Source organism: Fusarium solani, assembly GCF_023522795.1.
Source record: "Fusarium solani strain SB1 chromosome Unknown bctg00000012, whole genome shotgun sequence".
Lineage (NCBI taxonomy): Eukaryota > Fungi > Ascomycota > Sordariomycetes > Hypocreales > Nectriaceae > Fusarium > Fusarium solani.
The window spans coordinates 2,514,670-2,533,404 of NW_027072146.1; the positions used below are offsets into that span (position 1 = coordinate 2,514,670).

General features: G+C 50.1%; 9 protein-coding genes across 9 annotated transcripts; 3 read left to right on the top strand and 6 right to left on the bottom strand.

Moving 5' to 3' along the window:
* Positions 1 to 236: 236 nt before the first annotated feature.
* MRS44_016858 (uncharacterized protein) lies at positions 237 to 2,566 on the bottom strand (the record flags this gene model as incomplete). Its single annotated transcript, XM_046284142.2, has 4 exons — positions 237 to 463; positions 515 to 973; positions 1,026 to 1,313; positions 1,366 to 2,566. The coding sequence occupies 4 exons, from the start codon at positions 2,564 to 2,566 to the stop codon at positions 237 to 239; spliced, it is 2,175 nt and encodes a 724-aa protein (XP_046130539.1).
* Positions 2,567 to 3,793: 1,227 nt separating this feature from the next.
* MRS44_016859 (uncharacterized protein) lies at positions 3,794 to 4,861 on the bottom strand (the record flags this gene model as incomplete). The annotated part of the gene is made up of 1 exon (XM_046270295.2): positions 3,794 to 4,861. One exon carries the CDS (start codon positions 4,859 to 4,861, stop codon positions 3,794 to 3,796), a length of 1,068 nt encoding a protein of 355 aa, XP_046130538.2.
* Positions 4,862 to 6,603: 1,742 nt separating this feature from the next.
* Positions 6,604 to 7,545, bottom strand: MRS44_016860 (uncharacterized protein; the record flags this gene model as incomplete). The annotated part of the gene is made up of 1 exon (XM_065618212.1): positions 6,604 to 7,545. The coding sequence occupies one exon, from the start codon at positions 7,543 to 7,545 to the stop codon at positions 6,604 to 6,606; it is 942 nt and encodes a 313-aa protein (XP_065474284.1).
* An 81-nt stretch (positions 7,546 to 7,626) lies between these two features.
* On the bottom strand, positions 7,627 to 8,184 carry MRS44_016861 (uncharacterized protein; the record flags this gene model as incomplete). The annotated part of the gene is made up of 1 exon (XM_065618213.1): positions 7,627 to 8,184. One exon carries the CDS (start codon positions 8,182 to 8,184, stop codon positions 7,627 to 7,629), a length of 558 nt encoding a protein of 185 aa, XP_065474285.1.
* Positions 8,185 to 8,495: 311 nt separating this feature from the next.
* MRS44_016862 (uncharacterized protein) lies at positions 8,496 to 9,530 on the bottom strand (the record flags this gene model as incomplete). Its single annotated transcript, XM_046270109.2, has 1 exon — positions 8,496 to 9,530. The coding sequence occupies one exon, from the start codon at positions 9,528 to 9,530 to the stop codon at positions 8,496 to 8,498; it is 1,035 nt and encodes a 344-aa protein (XP_046130536.1).
* A 414-nt stretch (positions 9,531 to 9,944) lies between these two features.
* Positions 9,945 to 12,179, top strand: MRS44_016863 (uncharacterized protein; the record flags this gene model as incomplete). The annotated part of the gene is made up of 4 exons (XM_065618214.1): positions 9,945 to 10,194; positions 10,630 to 10,798; positions 10,853 to 11,726; positions 11,838 to 12,179. 4 exons carry the CDS (start codon positions 9,945 to 9,947, stop codon positions 12,177 to 12,179), a joined length of 1,635 nt encoding a protein of 544 aa, XP_065474286.1.
* An 826-nt stretch (positions 12,180 to 13,005) lies between these two features.
* On the top strand, positions 13,006 to 13,418 carry MRS44_016864 (uncharacterized protein; the record flags this gene model as incomplete). The annotated part of the gene is made up of 3 exons (XM_046276625.2): positions 13,006 to 13,070; positions 13,124 to 13,251; positions 13,312 to 13,418. The coding sequence occupies 3 exons, from the start codon at positions 13,006 to 13,008 to the stop codon at positions 13,416 to 13,418; spliced, it is 300 nt and encodes a 99-aa protein (XP_046130535.1).
* A 60-nt stretch (positions 13,419 to 13,478) lies between these two features.
* Positions 13,479 to 15,270, bottom strand: MRS44_016865 (uncharacterized protein; the record flags this gene model as incomplete). The annotated part of the gene is made up of 4 exons (XM_065618215.1): positions 13,479 to 13,995; positions 14,056 to 14,311; positions 14,360 to 14,539; positions 14,598 to 15,270. 4 exons carry the CDS (start codon positions 15,268 to 15,270, stop codon positions 13,479 to 13,481), a joined length of 1,626 nt encoding a protein of 541 aa, XP_065474287.1.
* A 2,189-nt stretch (positions 15,271 to 17,459) lies between these two features.
* Positions 17,460 to 18,719, top strand: MRS44_016866 (uncharacterized protein; the record flags this gene model as incomplete). The annotated part of the gene is made up of 1 exon (XM_065618216.1): positions 17,460 to 18,719. The coding sequence occupies one exon, from the start codon at positions 17,460 to 17,462 to the stop codon at positions 18,717 to 18,719; it is 1,260 nt and encodes a 419-aa protein (XP_065474288.1).
* Between the last annotated feature and the right edge of the window lie 16 nt (positions 18,720 to 18,735).

Below are 18,735 nucleotides of genomic sequence, written 5' to 3' on the forward strand. Positions count from 1 at the left end.
CCGAGTGAGCCAATCAGACTGGCACTAAGAATGATCCTCCAGCATGTCACGGGGAGTGAGAAACAAGGGTGCGACAAAAGGTTGTGGTGATGGTGATTCATAAAGCGGCTATTGCAGACACCAAAAACTAACAAACTATTTCAACCTGTTTCCGACCGTATTAAATCTTCGTTGCTTCGTGATGTTTCAATCTTGGCAAGATCACAACTCTGAACACCCTGGTCCTTATCCTGGTCCTAGTGCTCAGGTTGAGAGCGCACCTCTTCCCTTTCAACTGCATCGTAGCTGTGTTCTCTCAACGGACGTTGTGGGCGCCAATCGCGACGCCTTTCACTTAAGATGTACTCCCGAAGGCCGATTGCATTTTGAACTGTAGGCTTGAGGTTGTCCACGGTAACGAGGGTGCGTCCTTGGTCATCCTTCTCACCCTTTGCCTCGGCTAGCTTGACAGCGACTTGGAAGGCTATTTCAATATTAGTATCATTACTTTTTTTGTTAGTAAATGGCTGCTTACCACTTTGAATCTCCCTTCCATTCCATTCCAGAGCCTGGATCTCCTCGGACTTGACATAGTCCTTGACCTCTTCCGTGACAGTCATGTTGGTGTCAGCATCGCCTTCCAGCTTCTGGAAGAAATGTCCCCAAAGCTTAGTACGTTCCTCATCATCAAACTGAGGATACAGGATCTGTGCGTTGACATGCGACATGAGAACGTGGTCAAATGCCCTGAGCCGGTTGGTAGTGAGAATCAAGATGCCCTTGAAGTAGCTCGAGGCTCGGAGAAAGTTGGCGACAAGATCAGTGCGGCCAAAGTCTAGAAAGACTTCAGCATCATCGATGAGGACAATGGCTCCCCATTTTTCGGCGAGCTTGAACCATCTCACGAGGCTCTCGTCCTTTCGGTCTGGTCTGGGGCCTAGGTCTGAAGTATCCAGTGAAAGTAAAGGCCTTCTTGTGTACTGGGCAATGCATTCTAAGATCTGTTAGCTTGTAACTCATATCTCTGCCAACATTTAAATACTAACCTGCTGTGTACGACTTGCCAACTCCAGGTCGCCCGTGGAGGAGCATGGTCAGTCCGTTGCCCTTGATCGTAGTCGCCTCGGGTGACCATGGCTGCTTCTGCTTGGAGGGCTTGTGAATTTGACCAAGGCCGGAGCGAAGCTGCTTCTGTGGTTTGTTCTCTTGGATGCCTCTGATATAAGGCTTTGTGAGGTCTTGAATGTACATCTTTGAGGAATCCTTGAGGACCAGGTCATCAAAGAGAGGGCCATCAAAGGAAGCCTCTTGGAACCCATCAACATGAAGGTAGCCTATACACAACTATTAGTATCTTGGATTTACCTCTCAAGTGGGATAACTCACGCCATGACTTTGCCTTGAACAAAAAAGCCTCAACAATGGAATCGCAGAGGAAATATTGATGCTCTGTCAAGGTCTCCACGTTCTGGGGGTTGATGTTGGAGTAGCCAACAAACTTCGGCTTGACCGCATGGCGGTAGATGCGCTCCTCGCATTTTTCGCAGCTGCAGATCTTGAGCGGGCTTGAAGGATGAGCGATAGAGTCAATGAGAATCTTGCGGTCTTCTGGATGTCGGGGGAATGGACGGCTGTCCACGATGGCGAGGTCGTTGAAAGATTTTCGGGGGAAAGTGGTTGTGAAGCCATCAAAGTGATAAGGACGAACCTCGCGTCTGAGGCTGTACCACTTCTTTCCGCGGTTGACGAGATGCTCCTTGATTGCAGGGATGCTTTCTCTCTCAACATCTTCTGAGAAGTGAAGATACTCGCAGGGGAACGCGGGCAGGTCAACAATCTTCCTTTCTCCGGGAAAGCGATCCACCTTGAACTCCCAAGGCGCAGGTCCAACTCGGTCAAAGTCGGCGTCCATATTCCAGAGCCGAACCTTGTAAAAGTCGGCAGCGTCGTTGATGAAAGTGAACTCGACGCCTGTCATGACAAAAGGTTCATGCTCGTTGATGTTCCAGCGGTCAAAGTACATGTCGGCTCCTGGCTTATAGAGCAGCCAGAGCATGTCAAAACTGGCGTATCCTCTGGCATGGCGCTCTCTCTCTGCGTTGACTTGCGCCTGGATCCGCTTCTTGACAAAGTCTTGGACGATGGCGATGTGCTTGCTCGCGAAACGGTTCGCGCAGGTCAATGGATCCGTCTCGGCAGCCTTTTCGAGTCTCTCGCGGTACTCTGTGAGCTCTTTCTCGAAAAAGACAAAGATGTTGTACGGCTCAGGGACTCTGATGACACTCTCCGACAGGTAAACGCCCGGAAAGTAGTCGACAACGCATCGCAGGGCTTCGGCAACAACAGGCGAAAAGATGTTGATGTAGCAATGTCCGGATGCAACCTCGGTTTTGGCAAGAGTGCTGTAGTCTACCTTGTCTGAGATGGTGCTCAGGCTTGACAGTCGAACGTCGATGTGTTCGAAAATGGGTGGCTCTTCTGCGTCATAGACGAAGTCTGGGTTCTTGTCGAGAATCACATCGCCTCCTCCTTTGCCGATGTACTTGACCCTGTACCTTATCAGATGCTCGTTCTCCAGATTGTCCATGATGGCCGGTGTCGTGCTGTTGAGTGTGATGGATTGAGAAAGATAGAAGTCCTTGGCACGAAAGCGAGAGACCCTGAGCGACAGACACCGCTCATATAGATCTACACAAGCACGCCAACAGATAGCAATGCCACCCACCCTAGGCAACAGGCCCCTCTCTTCACGGGCGTTCTGCTGACACAGCCACCGAAGTTGGGGGCTAAAAGTGAGCCACTTCTGATCCCTGTATCTTGCATCTAGAGTGGCACCAAGAGCTCAGCTGCCTTGAAAATATGCAGCCACCAGTCTCTAGTCATCAGCCATCTATGCAAGTCAACATTCTGCCTTGAGACGCCTTTTCTCGCTGATTGGCAGCCGCTTCTTCGGCATTTGGATCTTGGGTTGAGCAGGTCATTAACGGAGTAATGTTGGTCCATCCATCTTTTGAGCGTTCGGCATCGACCGAACCTTGATTTTTTGAGGCCAGACAACGTGCCAACTAACGAACACAGGGATCACCCTGGCGGACTAGCCTGTCTTAGCCTCCTTCGTGAAACGGAGTTCCGTTCCTACTTACCCTACACCGACGGAGTTGGTTGTGAGGTTTGAGAAAGACGGTAGGTCGATTCAACCAAGGCAAGATAGTCTGCGTGTATTATTCAATAAATTTTCTTATGTGTGCTAAGCCTCTATTTTGCGTGATAGGGTTGAAAAATGATGGACAGCTGTGGATCTGTGCGGATGGGGATGGATACGGAACTTGGTCGTCTTAAACTTTTTGTAGAACGAAGAAGATTTTGGCCAGGCGCTTAAGAAAATTCATTTACAACCACGTTGGTCCTGGAGAAAATGACTGTACTCCCACGGATAATACTGCCATTGAAGAGGCCAAGGAGCAGCCGGCCCGGTTGCGTCTTTTCATGCGAAACTTGGAAAATAAAATGATCCATAAGTTTGGACTATATATGGTGGGTCATTGGGATATGATTGTTTTCAAAGATGTGCAAGTCAAATCTAGTGCTTCAAGCCAGCCAGGCAATAATGAAAAGACAAGACTATTGTTGATAGTGAGGAAAGTGAAGTAACCAAGCTGTATGTTCTATATGCAGATATGCTATGTATGAACTCTATGTATGCAAAAAAAGGAATGAATCTAAATACTTGAAAAGGACAAGGAAAAACTCTGAACAAGATGCCCAATATGTACAGTCGAAGTCAACCCCAGTCTATCACCAGACATTAAGTCCATTAGTTGCCCTTCCACTTGCCGTCGTCGTAGGGAGTACCCTCACCCTCATACTTTCCGGGCTTCCAAGAACCATCATCGTTGCGCTTGGTGTTCTTCTTGTCGTACTTCTCAGGCGTCCACTTGCCATCATCAAAGCCGGTGCCCTCACCCTCGTACTTGCCAGGGGCCCACTTGCCATCGTCGTTCCTCTTGGTGTTCTTCTTGTCATACTTCTCGGGTGTCCACTTGCCATCGTCGAAGCCAGTACCCTCGCCCTCATACTTTCCGGGCTTCCAAGAACCATCATCGTTGCGCTTGGTGTTCTTCTTGTCGTACTTCTCAGGAGTCCATTTTCCGTCATCGTGACCAGTCCCTTCACCCTCGTACTTGCCGGGGTGCCAAGAGCCGTCATCATTCCTCTTGTGGTGCTTGTCGTACTTCTCAGGAGTCCACTTGCCATCATCAAAGCCGGTGCCTTCACCCTCATACTTGCCAGGGTGCCAGCTACCGTCATCGTTGCGCTTGTGGTTCTTATCGTACTTGGTAGGAGTCCACTTTCCGTCGTCGAAACCGGTTCCCTCGCCCTCATACTTGCCGGGCTTCCATGAACCGTCGTCATTGCGCTTGTGGTTCTTATCATACTTGGTGGGATTCCACTTGCCATCATCATGGCCAGTACCCTCACCCTCGTATTTGCCAGGACGCCAGCTGCCGTCGTCGTTGCGCTTGGTGTTCTTCTTGTCATACTTCTCAGGCGTCCACTTGCCATCGTCAAAGTTGGTGCCCTCGCCCTCGTACTTTCCAGGCTTCCAAGAGCCATCATCGTTGCGCTTATGGTGCTTGTCGTACTTGGTAGGGGTCCACTTGCCATCATCATGGCCGGTACCCTCGCCTTCGTACTTCCCAGGGTGCCAGGAACCGTCGTCGTTCCTCTTGTCGTACTTTTCAGGAGTCCACTTGCCATCGTCGAAGCCAGTGCCCTTGCCTTCGTACTTGCCGGGAGCCCACTTGCCATCGTCGGCGGGCTTGGCTGTAGGGAGAGCCAGAGCCGTGACGGCAAAGGCGAGAAGAGTGTAGGAGTAGCGCATTGTGGATGAGGTTGTAAAGAAAGATTAGGCGAAGGATGAAATTTAAGCTGAAGTTGAAGATGAAGGAAGCAACGATTGGAAGGTTGTTTGTGTGAGTTGTGTTGGTTGTTAAAGTGAGAGGAGGATGGTGTTGATGATGAGAATGAGAAGGGACTTAACGACGGAATATCCAGGCCCTTTTATCATTGAAGTTCTCACCTTGGTTCATGACCTTCAATGTGCCTCTCTTCCCAAGCCATCACGACAGAGGGCGCAGCTCCGAAGCCATCATCGGGATCCAGATCCATCTCACAGTTTGCGAGAGGGCAGTGAGACAGTGGCCGATGATGCTATTTTCGGGGCCCACTAGGTACTGTTGAGCCTAATCTCAAGCCTCTTGCCGCTTATTTTGCACAGAGGCTTTCAGCTGCGCCCAGGCCCGTCCCAATGAAATCCCATCTCACTAAAATCAGCACTAACAGCGGCACAACAGAGTCGGCGAGGCTCAGCTCCACCCACTCCCACAAGCTTAACCGTGGCGTCGGTGACCCCCGCAGAGAGCCTTGGACCAAGGGGGGCTGTGCTCGAGGAACAGCCCTACGGCGTAGCATCACGAGTTGACAGTTGCTTGTTTTGGGAAGATTGGTAATTGTACTCTTAGAATAGACAAGACACGCATCAGGAAGGAATGCTTCTCGCGAATTCATGTCCTGAATAGGATTGTATTCCCCGTTGTTCGCCGATTAAATAGCTTGGTAGCTCCACGGCACAGTCCTGCGATCTCGCAATCCGACACCAAGATCCCGTTTAATTAAAATGACGCAAGTCAGAAGTGTACAGCAGGTAAGCGGAATCGGTGACCAGGCTCCATCTGCTTCGGCGCCGGGCACTAATTTGGTGGAGGGGCTGAGCCTGTCAGCGGCGATGAAATAGTGGCTTCGGCCAGGGACACCTATTGCGGTTTCGGGCGATAGGGCTGGCTGCACTTCTTGAACCATCTATTGTGAGATTCGAGTTAAAGTTCTTGATTCGTTGGGATGCTGAAGACTAGAATAGTGCTCGGGAGGCCTCGACTTGCAAGTTGAAAGCTGGAGAATGTCTAGCTTGGATTGTGTGATCAAGGTCATGGCTAGGACTGTCTATACGAGGAGTAAGCCGGTCAGCTGCGCAAAGGATCGTGCCAAGTACCAAGCCATGAAAAGAAAGGGAATCCATGGACGCTTCTTCATGGCATACAGTACACGTGCAGCAACGAGATCATCTTTGCCAGATTATCAACCAAAGCTCCACTTCTGCCTCTGCCACTTTGATCCATCCCATCTTACTCAGCCGGCCAGCTTTTGTGAGATCGATCAGTGTCAGTTGATCTCGCGTCTCGCTGCCAAGTGTTCCTGCAGAAGGATGAGGGATATACTTAGTCCAAGTAGAAACAGCTCATCATGTGGACGAGTCACCTTTGGCTAGCCACAAGGGAAGGGCTATAATAGGACGAAAGTGAAGGATGAAGACGAGAATAGAAGGTCTTCAAGTTTGGATGCTAATGGAACTGGTCTACCAATTGCTATACCATATACCTCTCAATAAGGCATTAGCTTTGCTCTGGGAGCCGTTCTGCATTATACAGCACTTTGCTGATGGGATAAGAATAGTTGCATCTCGATAGCACTGGAACGTTGCATGTGCAGGTAAGTAGATTGAGTCGGCCACCTCGGAGGCTCACGAGCAGAGCCCCAATCCTTCGGCCAGCAAACACGGGTGCTATTTTAGTATAAACCCTCCCCCTGTCGACCTTCCTTAAATCTCTCGTACTCGACGTTGTACTCTGCGTAGCATCTCGGACCATCTTTTAGTCGGTCTCCGCCTTCTCCAAGGATTGTGCACCTTGCCCAGTTACGCAGACCTTCCGACCAAAGGTGGTGGGAGCGCGTGGCTAAATCGTCCAGACCATCCCAATCTCCCTCTCTGAGCAAGAGAGTCTCTAGTTCATCCTCAGGCTGGAATTCTTGAAGCAACAGAAACATGTCGCGTGCCCCGTTGGCGTCCAACAGAGGCTGCGAGAGAGACTGTGGCGTGAACGGAAAGTCGTAGTGGGTGATAGGATGCATCGTCTCGTTCTGACCATTAACGGCTTCCAAGTTGAGGTAGATTGTCAGGTTCTTCAGCTTTGGTAGACTTTTCCCTAGCGTCCTGTGCTTTTCTCTAGGCCAGTCCTCCTGCTCGCGGTCCAGGTCTATTGTCAGGTCCGCCAGCCCTGGGGCCCATTTCCCCAGATTTTGCAACTGTTCTGTTGATAAAGTAGGCCTTGGATCTCTCTCGACCTCTGCATTGATCCACTTGAGCTGTCTCAGTGATGGGCCATGGTGTTGAAGCACAGCGTCAAAGACGCCGACATCGACAGTTGCACTTTCGATCCAGGTAAAATTGGTCAAAGACGAGGCCGGCAAAGCCATGATAAAGTCAAGGGCACGCGGCGGCCTCGGGGACTTTAACTCTTGTTTTGGGAGGGGTCCAGGTTCGGCCTCCCACCTCTCCAGCTCAGTTTTCCAGTCCACCCATCGACCGCCAATGGTGAGCGAGCGAAGACTGGTGAGCGCCAGTGGCAGACGATGAAAAAGGGCGTCTCCTTTCGGCTTGGGAGTCCCATGCTGCTTGATGGAAAGAGTGTGGACATGGGAAAAGTCCATGGCTTCAAGCCATAGCTCCATGTTGTCTTTTGATCGGTACTCGACTGGTAACCTTCTCCACCTGTACCACTTGGCTGCCTTGCCAGAATTCCACCACCACCATCACTCGGCCGACTCGCGAGAAGTCCACCACTCCCACCATTTGCCACCTCTGAATATTCCCATCAATGGATAAAAAAGACGATCAAGCGACCAGCGGGCATGATAGTATAGCCCGACAGCCATCGTAACGATGGAGTTGGATGAGGATGAGGAAGGCCAGCTTCCGTCATCATTAGACCAATGCGGCCTGGGAGGGAGAACGCTCTGCCACTCCTTGTAGTCAAATTCGTAGGCGTCCAGTGTCAAGACTTGAGGAGCCGAAAGATAGCGATCACTGCCGTCAAGTGCGAAGGGCAGGCTGTAGCGGTCGGGGAATCCGGTGCATCCGAAGAAGCCAGTATAGATGGATAACTCGGTGATGTTTGTGCACGTTTTCATGGCTTCATGGACAGCTTCATGATTGCCGAATGGTGAGCCCACGGGGATGACGGCGTTGATCTTGTCTGGGCAGGGATCTTGACGAGTCCATCGTGGCCGATAATTCGCGTTGACGATAGTGATGGTGAGGGTCAAGGCTAGGGCGAAGGGTAGCGAAAGCCCTCGAGGTTTGCGAGCCATTGCTGAAAACGGCCACTACAGCGTGATATCGGGCGACTTTTTTTTTCTTTTAACTCTATCGTCGGGCGTTGAGCGCTGATGGGATCATTATCTGTTGTTCAACTGAGAGATGATGCCAGCGTCGCAAGTTGCACAATTGTTACTCATCAGAAGGATCAGGATGACATCCTTGTACTCGAATTGCAAACCATGCTTTGGTGCATATCGTGTTGGTCGGTGCCACAAGCTTGGTCAGGAGACCAGTCTCAATAGCACCAAGAGGTAAAAGACGGCGTAGTTAAGTATGCTTCCTGTATCTTTGACGAAGCACTCTAATTATCAAGCAAGTGCCCCATCATCAATGTCGCTGCCTCTAATAACACCTCCACTCTCTCCACCGGCAGTTTATCCTCTCTCATGCACATGCCGTATAGTTCACAGTAACATTCTACCGATGTAGAGAAGGATGTCGTGTTGCCAAACTGGCCATCACGAAACACGGCTTCCCAGAGTGTTTCAAAGACGGCACCCGCAGATCTACTCGACAAATATGTCTGTAGAATCCAGTCCCGAAGGAAGCGCAGGCGGTCCAGAGGGATAGAATGGACCAGTTCGCGAGATAGAGCAAACTGTCCCCCCGTAGAGTATTCCCAGCTGGAGGGCGGTTCATCATGTGTTGGTGATGGGAAGAGTTGGTGCCACAGATCGGTATACTGACGGTGCAGTTCCTTGGGCGACTGGCTGCGGAGTCCCGAACCTCCATCTTCTGCCTCCCAATCCTCCCGCGATAAATCCAAGATAGATGGCCCGGGAGCGCCAGGCAACGGCTTAATGGATCTTCTCAAGGCCTTGTCGCAGGCGAGGTTGACAAAGCCGCGCTCCAAGACAGTCTGAGGGCGTAGCTTGTTGACAGTGAGTGCCGAGCTGCGACGGAGTAGGGCATTGTTATACCATGATATGCGATGGCCATGCATAAAGATCATGACTTCTGGGAGGCCCTCATAGTGGTCAATGAGATACGTCAGATACACCATGGCTTCATTGCCCTTGTTCTGGGGGAGACCATTCTGCGAAGAGGGTTGATCGGCGACATGGACAATCTGAGCGTCACCTTTCCGAAGTCCAGAATCGCGCTGCAATTTTGCTGGATCGTCGCTCGATACAGATGCAATGATGGCTGTAACGGGGATTGTTCTGGGCTCAAGGTTGAGCTTGGTCGAGCTTGACGTCAGTACGTCGAACGAAGAGGATGCGTAGTCAAGTAAGACATCTCTTTCACCCCTCCAAGGACGTCGGTCCAAAAGCAAGAGACATGCCAACAAGACTAGGCATCCGCCGACAAACAAATAGATTCGACTTGATCGCATCACTGGCCAGTTCCGGCAGGATTGCGTTCATTGGGTATTTATGTTCAAATGAACAAAGCGGACGACCAATGTTTTGGGGTCAATGACCGTAATAGAGCCGAACTTCGCTGTACTTGGTGGGGCCTCAAAATCGGCCATCCCCGTCAGTCGTTCCTCCTGACGGGGGGTCCGCTGATTAGGAAAAGGACCGTTGATTCGGAAAAAAATAAAGATACCTCAATTTATATGGGGACCCCACAGAAATAGAAGTACCTCTCTTTTAATGAATATCCCTCATACTACAATTGATCTGCTGCATAACCCCGCTTTCAACCCCTCCCTACCATGAAGCTATCACGACTTGGCGACATTATCACCAACAACCCCACAACATAACTCGCCCACAGCATTTGCAATTTTGAAGCTATTCGCGATATGGATATATCATTGGATGCGCCGATGAGCAGAGAGCATGCCATCCGAAGATGGATCAATCCGCACACCGGGAAGCCTGACTTTTCTCGCTTTTCCGAAGGCAACCTTGAGGCTCGCACCGTCGCAGCTGCCCACCTACATAAGGTCGGCTTTTATCGCACCATCACGAAGGCTGCACAAGAGCTGCGGGTCCCGTATAAGAGACTATGGTCGCGTCTTCAAGGAGCCCATCCGCGCACTGAAAATGGCGGTAATCGCACGCTGTTATCGACATCAGAAGAGAACGCAATACTTGCTTAGGCACATCGCCGCATCACACAGGGTCATCACATACAACTTCGTGCGATGCGACATCAGGCCAATGTGATACTCAAAGCTACAGGTCGTAGCGATAAGACTTCTTCAAGATATTGGGCCAAGCGCTTTATAAGGCGTCATAGAGATATATTTAAAAGGACCAAGAGCAACACCCGCGATGCGAGGCAGAAATCAATGCAAGATCGCAGTCACATTATCGGCTTCTATAAAGGCTAGAAGGATACAATTATCGATATCGGCGTGAAGCTCGAAAACACCTAGAACTTCGATGAGACTGGCTTCCAGATTGGATACCTTAAAAAAGGGACATTCATATAGACTTTTAAGGTTATTAAGGAGGCCATCTTAACCGACTCTCACGACCTAGTCTCTGTCACAGGGGTTAAGGCGATATCTACTGCTGGCGAAGTTATTGCTCCGTTTCTTATCCTTCCTAGTGTTAACCTTCCGGTCCGATGGTTCAAGAATAACCTCGATGAAGAGGCAACTATCACGACTAGTCCAACGGGTTATGTCACAGACGTTCTCGCACACGAGTAGATTCGTCACTTCGAGCGTCTCACGAGACCTGCTGTTCCCGGCGATGTCAGGCTGCTTCTTATGGACGGTTGTGAGAATCACTTCACAGAGGAAATCTTCTTCTTCTGCCACCAGCATAACATTGTGCTTTTTCCCTTACCTCCGCACCTCACACATTTCCTTCAACCTCTCGATGTTGGTGTATTTGGCATATATAAGTATTGGCATCAACATGTGCTATATCGAGAGATCGCTGACGGCGCCGTTGACTTCGGAAAAGTCGACTTTCTCTTCCATTTTCAAGAGATCAGAAAGAGGACTTTCAAGAAGTCTACGATCCTCAGCGCCTGGGCGAAATGCGGTCTATTTCCTCATAATCCCTCGATTGTCCTGGACCGCCTTAAAGACCCATTGTCATCCCTCACAGAGGAAGTAGCGGCAGAGACTTTGCCCGGCTATATTTCAGAAGGGTCATCTTCGTCAGACGACTCTTCGGAATCTCCTCAATCTTCACGGCGCCGTGATAACCCTCAAACCCCAATTTCAAGGAGCCAATTTCGCTGGGATAATGTGGATACACCCCCTCTACGTATACGCACAATTGAACGCTATTCTGAGTACATTCGGATGCGGTTAGAAGTCTCTATAACCTCCAATGTCGCTATCACGCCGTCAGTTAGTCACGTATATAATAAATTGCAGAAGGCACACGTGACACTCTCACTTAATGGCATCGCGGCCACGCGGGAGCTGCAGCGATTCAAAGACAAGGCGTTAAGACGGTTAACCCTCTCAGAGGGGACATCGCTTATATATAAATACGGGCCAATTCGCGTCGGCGATGCGAGACTGCGAGTCGCCCGTGACGAATATAATCGACGAGCAGCTCAGCAAGAGGAACAGAGGCGCCTCCTAAAGAAGGATGCCCTTAACGAAGTGAAATTCGTCAGACGATAGATAGCAGAAGTCCGGTCACGTATACGCCGCAGTGTCACAGAAGTCAGGATCAACGAGATATACGGTCATAAGGATAGACATTGGAAACCCCTTTTACAGTGGAAGAAGCGGTGTGACTGGTGGTCTAAGGCTAACCGCCGCCGGCACCTAGATTCAGCGGTATTCCTTAGTCAACGATACGCTCTTCATCGTCAGCTTCACTTACGTAAGAAGCTTATACCGGACTGGGAGCCTACTGTGCCGTGGCCTTATTACTATGATAATGAGGTTATCATAGAGGCTTTGAAGTTCATCGTCTTAGATGAACAGGAACGTCAAGCAAAGAAGTCCCTGCTTTCTTTTGAAGTAGATGGAGTTGAGATAGTTCATGAGATTGAGGGTGACAGCGACATTGAACCATTTATCGTCGTCAAGGGCGAAGAAGACGAAGAGGAAGTGTAGTTATCCCTCCTTTCAGATGGCCAATTTCCTCTTATCATAACCTCTTAATTTAGTGTTGAAATTGTGACTTGGTGATGTTTAAAAAGCGTCAAATATTGGTTATGTACAGGTCAAAAATACGCTTGCAAATATCAAGGTAATGCTCTAAACGAAGGTACTTTCACACACATAGTAATTTGGCTGTGGGCTGATGTATCTTTCTTTTCCGAATCAACGGTCCTTTTCCTAATCAGCGGACCCCCCGTCAGGAGGAACGACTGACGGGGATGGCCGATTTTGAGGCCCCACCAAGTAGAACCCCTTGTTAATTCTCCAGATGGCCTTGTATCGGCAGACCCGTTCAAGATGCAGGCGGCCGACTGAGCGAGATCAATGCTCAAGTTTAGAACGAGTCCGCTGTTTCACGATACGAAGCCAATTTAGCCAATCAACAATGTTCTTTGCATAGAAATAGACCCTGCTACATATGCATGCAACGGAATCTTGCTCCATAAATTGCCACAAGTAGACATTTGGTAACCATCTGTAATCGTGGCCATGGCTTACCAACTTGGACCGCTGCGAGGGCGGCCGCCGGAACACGCGATGGCAAAGATAATATTAAGACCCGCCTCCGGCAAAAGGGAAAATTTTATTTAGTCAATAGCAAGTTTCACTTTGTCTCGGAAGAAAAAGGAACAGTGCAGGCTTCTAGGATGCTGGCCGAAGGGAAATGGACCTTCCATACGACATTGCCACCTGTAGATATTTATAAAGGCCATCTGCTCCCTTGAAGAGTTCCTTGTAGACACAATATTATCAGAATTAAATTCACCGTCACGTCAACATGAAGGCCGCCTACGTTCTCCCAGCACTGCTCTCCGTGGCCCACGCTGGCATTCACATCAATTAGTATGGTCTCTCACCTCAGAACAACAAAACTGTATTAACTCCAATGTACACAGCTACTCGGACACCAAGTGCAAGAACTGGATTGGCCAAAAAGACATTGGTCAAGGCTGGGGTGAACAGACCTTTGCCTCTCCTAACGGCGCGCACGGCGCCTTGCCTGTCGAGACTGCTCCTTGGTACAGTAAGTCTACGCCTCATACTTGCGATTGGATAGGAGTAATAGCTGACGGGACTTAAACAGGAATCGAGTTCTATGACAACAACAACCCCCAAGTGAAGTATTCGGCCAATGATGGCCAATGCTTCGGCACCAAGGGAAAACCAATCACCCACATCAAGCCTTGGTGATTGTGCACATTATGTACACTTGATAAAATATAGAATCTATTGGACAAATCATTTCCTGTGCTATGATACTTTTGGTGTATTATCTTGCGGTCCCACCATTGTCCTTTGCGGTTCCTCCTCACTCCTACTGGTCTCTTCTCTTCCTTCCAAGCCCTGATCCTTGATAAATAAGCAGCCGATCAAAGACACACCTATCATTGGAACCTGCATCAAGAACACAGAGTGGCTCGCATGCATATAAGCGTCATACACCCTTTCTGCACTGGGCCCCGGCTCCAAGTCAGTCGGGAGCGCATAGGTGCTATCGGCCAGGTATGCGTATTCTGCTGGTAACTTGGATCGAAGAGCTGCTTGAAGTATAGCCGCTGAGATCGCCAGTCCGACCGCACCGCCACAGCATCGGAAGAAATTACGGTTCGATATGATGACGGCGCGTCGGGATTTGGGTGAGTGGGCTTGCAGCGCCACCAACGTCGGCTGAAAGATGCAGCCCACTCCGACGCCAATCACCATCAAAGGTCCAATTATGGCTCCGGGTGAAGTATTGCGATCGAAGGTTAGACAGAGACCAGCTCCACTAGAAGGAACCTCAGTGTTAGTATGATAATTAATAGTATTGCCCGCAAAGATAACCTACAGTGTCCATGTGGCAAACCCGAACCAGATCACCTCGCCATAACGATTAAAGTGAGATATGTATAAGCCACTAAGTGTGGAAAACACAGCTTGAAAGGTGAACAAGGCGGTTGATATTGCTGCCGCCTCAAGCACTTCAAATTGCCGGGCGTTTAGTAGGTAGAGGGGGAGATAATAAATGTACGACTGATACACGGCGCCGAAGAGAAAGGAATGGATCAATAGGATCACAACTTCCTTGTTTGCGAATATTGTCACTATCGACGTTAGTATAATTATAGATACTCCAACTTGAAAGGACCTACCAGGCATCATTGGTAGCTTGGCAATCTTCCATTCTATGAGCAGGAAGAGAAGACAAGAGAGGCACCCAATGGTAAGCATGCTGATGACCATTGGCGAGTTCCAGTCAAAGTAGGCGCCGCCTGTAACAAACATGCGGTCAATAATGGCTGCCGAACAGAGGGGCATGAACGGGTTGGTAGCTACCTCCAGATATCGGGATGAGCAAAAGTATGATTCCTAGGGATATTGTGAATGAACCTCCGTAGTCAATCCTTGCTGCACTCTCTTTGAAGGTCGCTGTAGGTGGCTTGTTCGGCAGAAACAAATATGAAACCACCCCTGCAATGGCACCAAGGGGTGCCAGCATGTAGAAGAAGGCTCTCCAGGTTGAACGCTTGATGAAAGCAGCGGCAAGAAAGGGTCCTATCAAGTTTCCTAGGCCTACCATAGTGCCAAAGATCCCTTGATATTTGCCTCTCTCCTCGAGGGTGACGACATCACTGACGATGATCATGGCGATGTTCGCGATGCCGCCGCTGCCGATTCCAGACACGCCTCGAAACACGTAGAACATGGCAGGATTTTGCGACAGACCACATAGAAGGTCTGCAATGGCGAGCAAAGCAACAGCCCCGAGAAAGACAGCCTTTCGTCCAAATATGTCGGATAGACGGCCATATAGCATCTGGAAAGTGGTATTCGCAATTAATGACGAGGTGCCCGCCCAAGAAATCGTTGCCGACGCATCGAGATCTTTGGCAATCGTGGGTTGAGTGATACTGATTCCGTTCTGGTCGATGAAACTGATCAGCATGCAGAAAGAGAGGATTCCTAAGTAGGGTACCAGCTGCGACCGAGGTAGGAGGTTGTATTGGTCATGAAGAGCACGTTCTGCCTTCAAGACCTGATCATTTCGGTTATTTTGCGTCATTTTGAGAATTCAAGCGTCAAGATTGGTGTATCATTGTCGTCTTGTTGTGGACAGAGCCCAGGGGCTTTCTGGTGCACCCCAGGGCGGTTGGGAATGGTCTTGACGCAGAGGAAGCTTGCCGATTCAACAGAGTCGCCACGATAGATCATGAACAGAACAAGAAGCTCAGAGCCCATCCATCGAAAGGAGAATCCCCCAATCTTTCCTGAGATCTTCGTCCATCTTGATGGGACCCGCTTTCGGGGCCGGTCTCGGCAGACGTTTCCCGGAACACGGTCGGAAATGGAGACCTTGGCCGGCCATTTTCCTCGGCACGTTTCCGAGCTTCCGGGCCGGATACTACCGCGCAGTGACGGATATAAACTGCTTCATCAGCCGCGAGGTGGAGTTGGGGGCACATCGACAACATCCCGCTATTAGAATGATCTGTGTATCGAAAAGATAGACGAACCGCCGAGTTCAACCAAAGACCTTCGTCGAGTGTGTACATCTCAGGGGCAGCCCCTGCGACGGAGACATCTCGCTCATGCTCATCGACGTCAATTGTTCATTTACATCACCTACCCAAAGAACTTATGTGATATCAGTTGGCCAAACCAGGGTCTATGCACAACAATCTGATCTTTAACTCCGTGTTTGTCGTCAAATCACATCAAATAAGGGGATACTTGGCATAGATATGCGGTTCTCGAGTCATTTGGTGGAGGCTAAGATGTGTACTGTGGCTGTGTTGACCTTCAGACCTTTAAATTATACCTCGTCCTCCGATACTCACTTGCACGCCAACCAGCTCCGATTGGCTTCTCAACACCCAACTCGTTTGTGTGCATTACTTTACCAGTCAAGAACGTGGCAAGGCGTCAGTCGGGACATCCGAGATTATGGCAAGTGGCCGTCCAATTGTCGGTCCTACGCAATAGTACTTATGCACCAAGTTGGATTCTTTCTGAGTGTCATCAAGCTGTTGACAAGTCTTAAACCTCACAACTACATCTTCTCAAAGGACAGTAAAGGAGCTACTTCACATGCAGATGCATCATTACGCAGCAATCAGTCGAAAATGCAGTTGATCGGCCCTTCCCAAGTGATGACAGAGCCATGATGCCTCGTGCATGTCACCAGAATGCTTTGAAAAGATGATACAAAGTGACCTTCCCGTGGATAAGTAACCATCTGATACCCTTCAAGGGTATCAGTTTTCATCATTCGCAGGATTCAATCACCCCTCCAGTATTTTCCGACCCCAAGCTGCGCTGCGTACTCGCATCGATTGAATCACTAGGAGTTTAGGGGTTGCCTTGAGATATCTACAGCTGGTGCCACAATTTTGTCTTTGTGGAAGCCACATATCCCTTCTGGGTGGCAGCCGCTTTCAATGGCCAAACCGTGGCATCCTATGCATCAAGGAAATTCCCTCAAAACAGTGGAGGAGGCCCAATCGTTGGGTGATAGCGGAGGCGGCAGTATTGAGGAAGCGACAAGTCAAAGCTCAGATGAGGCGCAAATCTACATCCACTCATGGGGGATTTCCTTAGCTGTCTGAACTCGGTTTAGAAACATCCGTACGAGAGTGGAGGGACGCTACGTGCGGTTCTAACGGTGAGGAGCCAGATGAAAACGAGATTCAAGACCGGAACCTCGCGTGAACCTCCATGACCGATAGAACCAATTGTACCATGTTGGGAACATTTCCGAACTACAGACACCTTCGTTTTCACAGGCGTAATCTCGGGGTTTGTCCAGGCACAAGTCAAGAGCGTCATGGGCCGCATCATGGCCTCCACTCACCTGCTTCACACAGCAGACCCGATCAACTTAAAATCCCCCCTCTGCAGAGTGAGTTCCGAAGCGGAAAATGCTCTTGCCAGAAAAGCATCATAGACGGAGTGGGAAATGGTGATCTGTCTTCAACAAGCCTGGGAATACTTCCATTGTCTCGGCAGTCCTGCTCTTGGAAAGCTAGATAAACCGGAGACCTTCCCAGTACCACAACGTGGTGTTCTGCTCTTTTGGCGATTCACCTTTTCTCCCCTTCTATTCACGTTCGCTGCTCACTTTTACCCTTGCTCCCCAGCCCCCTTTGTTCTTGTACAAGGGGGTCTAAGTCTCGGCTTGGTTCTCGCCGTGACTGTCTTTATGAATATTGGCCCCAACTCTACCGGCCTTTCACACAGGGCATACTCCCAACGATGAGAGTCACCTTCTTCCTCACGGCGCTGACTGCCCTGGCGTCGTGGGTAACAGCTTCCCCGAAGAAAGGAGGGGCGCAAGGAAACGTGCATGTTTCGTACCCCATTCCTTTGGATGTCGTCTTGAAGCGTGTTCGTGAGGGCGGGTTCGAGTTCGAGGCCACCATATTCAACCACAACGTGGAGAGCATCAAGGTCCTCAACTATGCCACCTTTCTTCACAAGTGGGCTCCAATCAAGAGAGCCGAAATCTTTGCCAGAGGTTCGTTAATGGTCTTTTGCACTTTGTTCCACCCTGCTAACTTTGTGGGAGGCAAACGCGTGGCCTTCTTGGGAATAGTGCCGAAAATGGACTATACAAGGCTCAAGAGGAAGCACTTCACCACCATCCCCAGCGGCAAAACGATCAGTGTCAAGTTCGACGTTGCTGAAAACTACGACCTCACGGCCGGCGGTGAACATACGATTCAGTTACTGGGTTCTTTGCCGTTCGCACAGATCAAGGGGCGCCATATTGCAGGCTTCATCCCCTACCAGTCCAACAAGCTTCAGTTCATGGTCAACGGTGAAGCTGCCGAGGGAGTGCGTGCAAAGTACCTCCGGGAACGACGGAGAATTCGACGTGAGAACTGCAGTGGTGGCAGAGTTCCTAGGATGCGAGAGTCACTCTCCCACTGCGTTCAACTGTCTCTCGCTGCGCAAGAAGCGGCACTCAACGGCCCCGCGTGGAGGATGGAGGAGGCTTTTGGCTTCTCGGACGGGCCGATCCGTCAACATGTCGCCAAGATCTTTTCCGACACGGCAGACAAATGCCGAACAGACTCTACCCGCATCCAGGAGTTCTGTCGCGAGTACTACAGGGACTGCGTCTCCAATGACAGAATTCTCATGGCCTACCTTAGAGAACCATCGCTCCAGATTGGCTACTGCGACCCATTCTTCGACCTTCCAATCTTGCCCAAGAGGTGCTACGTCTACGATAGGCCCGACGCCTGGGGCTGGTTTCCCTCCCGAGCCTCCACCGTCATTCAAAAGACGGTCCACGCGAACCTGCGGAAATCCGGGCTACCCGGAAACATGTCTCTGGATGCGGAGCCCGGACTCCCAAAGATTCTTGCCTTGGATCGCAACTCGAGCTTGCAGAGCCCTGACAACTATGAGCTGTTTGCCACACATCTCAAGCTTGGCTGCATTGCGGTGAGTCCCGCTGAGACCAACCCTCTAGCCGGCATACCTCTTTTTGGGCCCGTAAATAATTAATTAATTTGACTAGCTT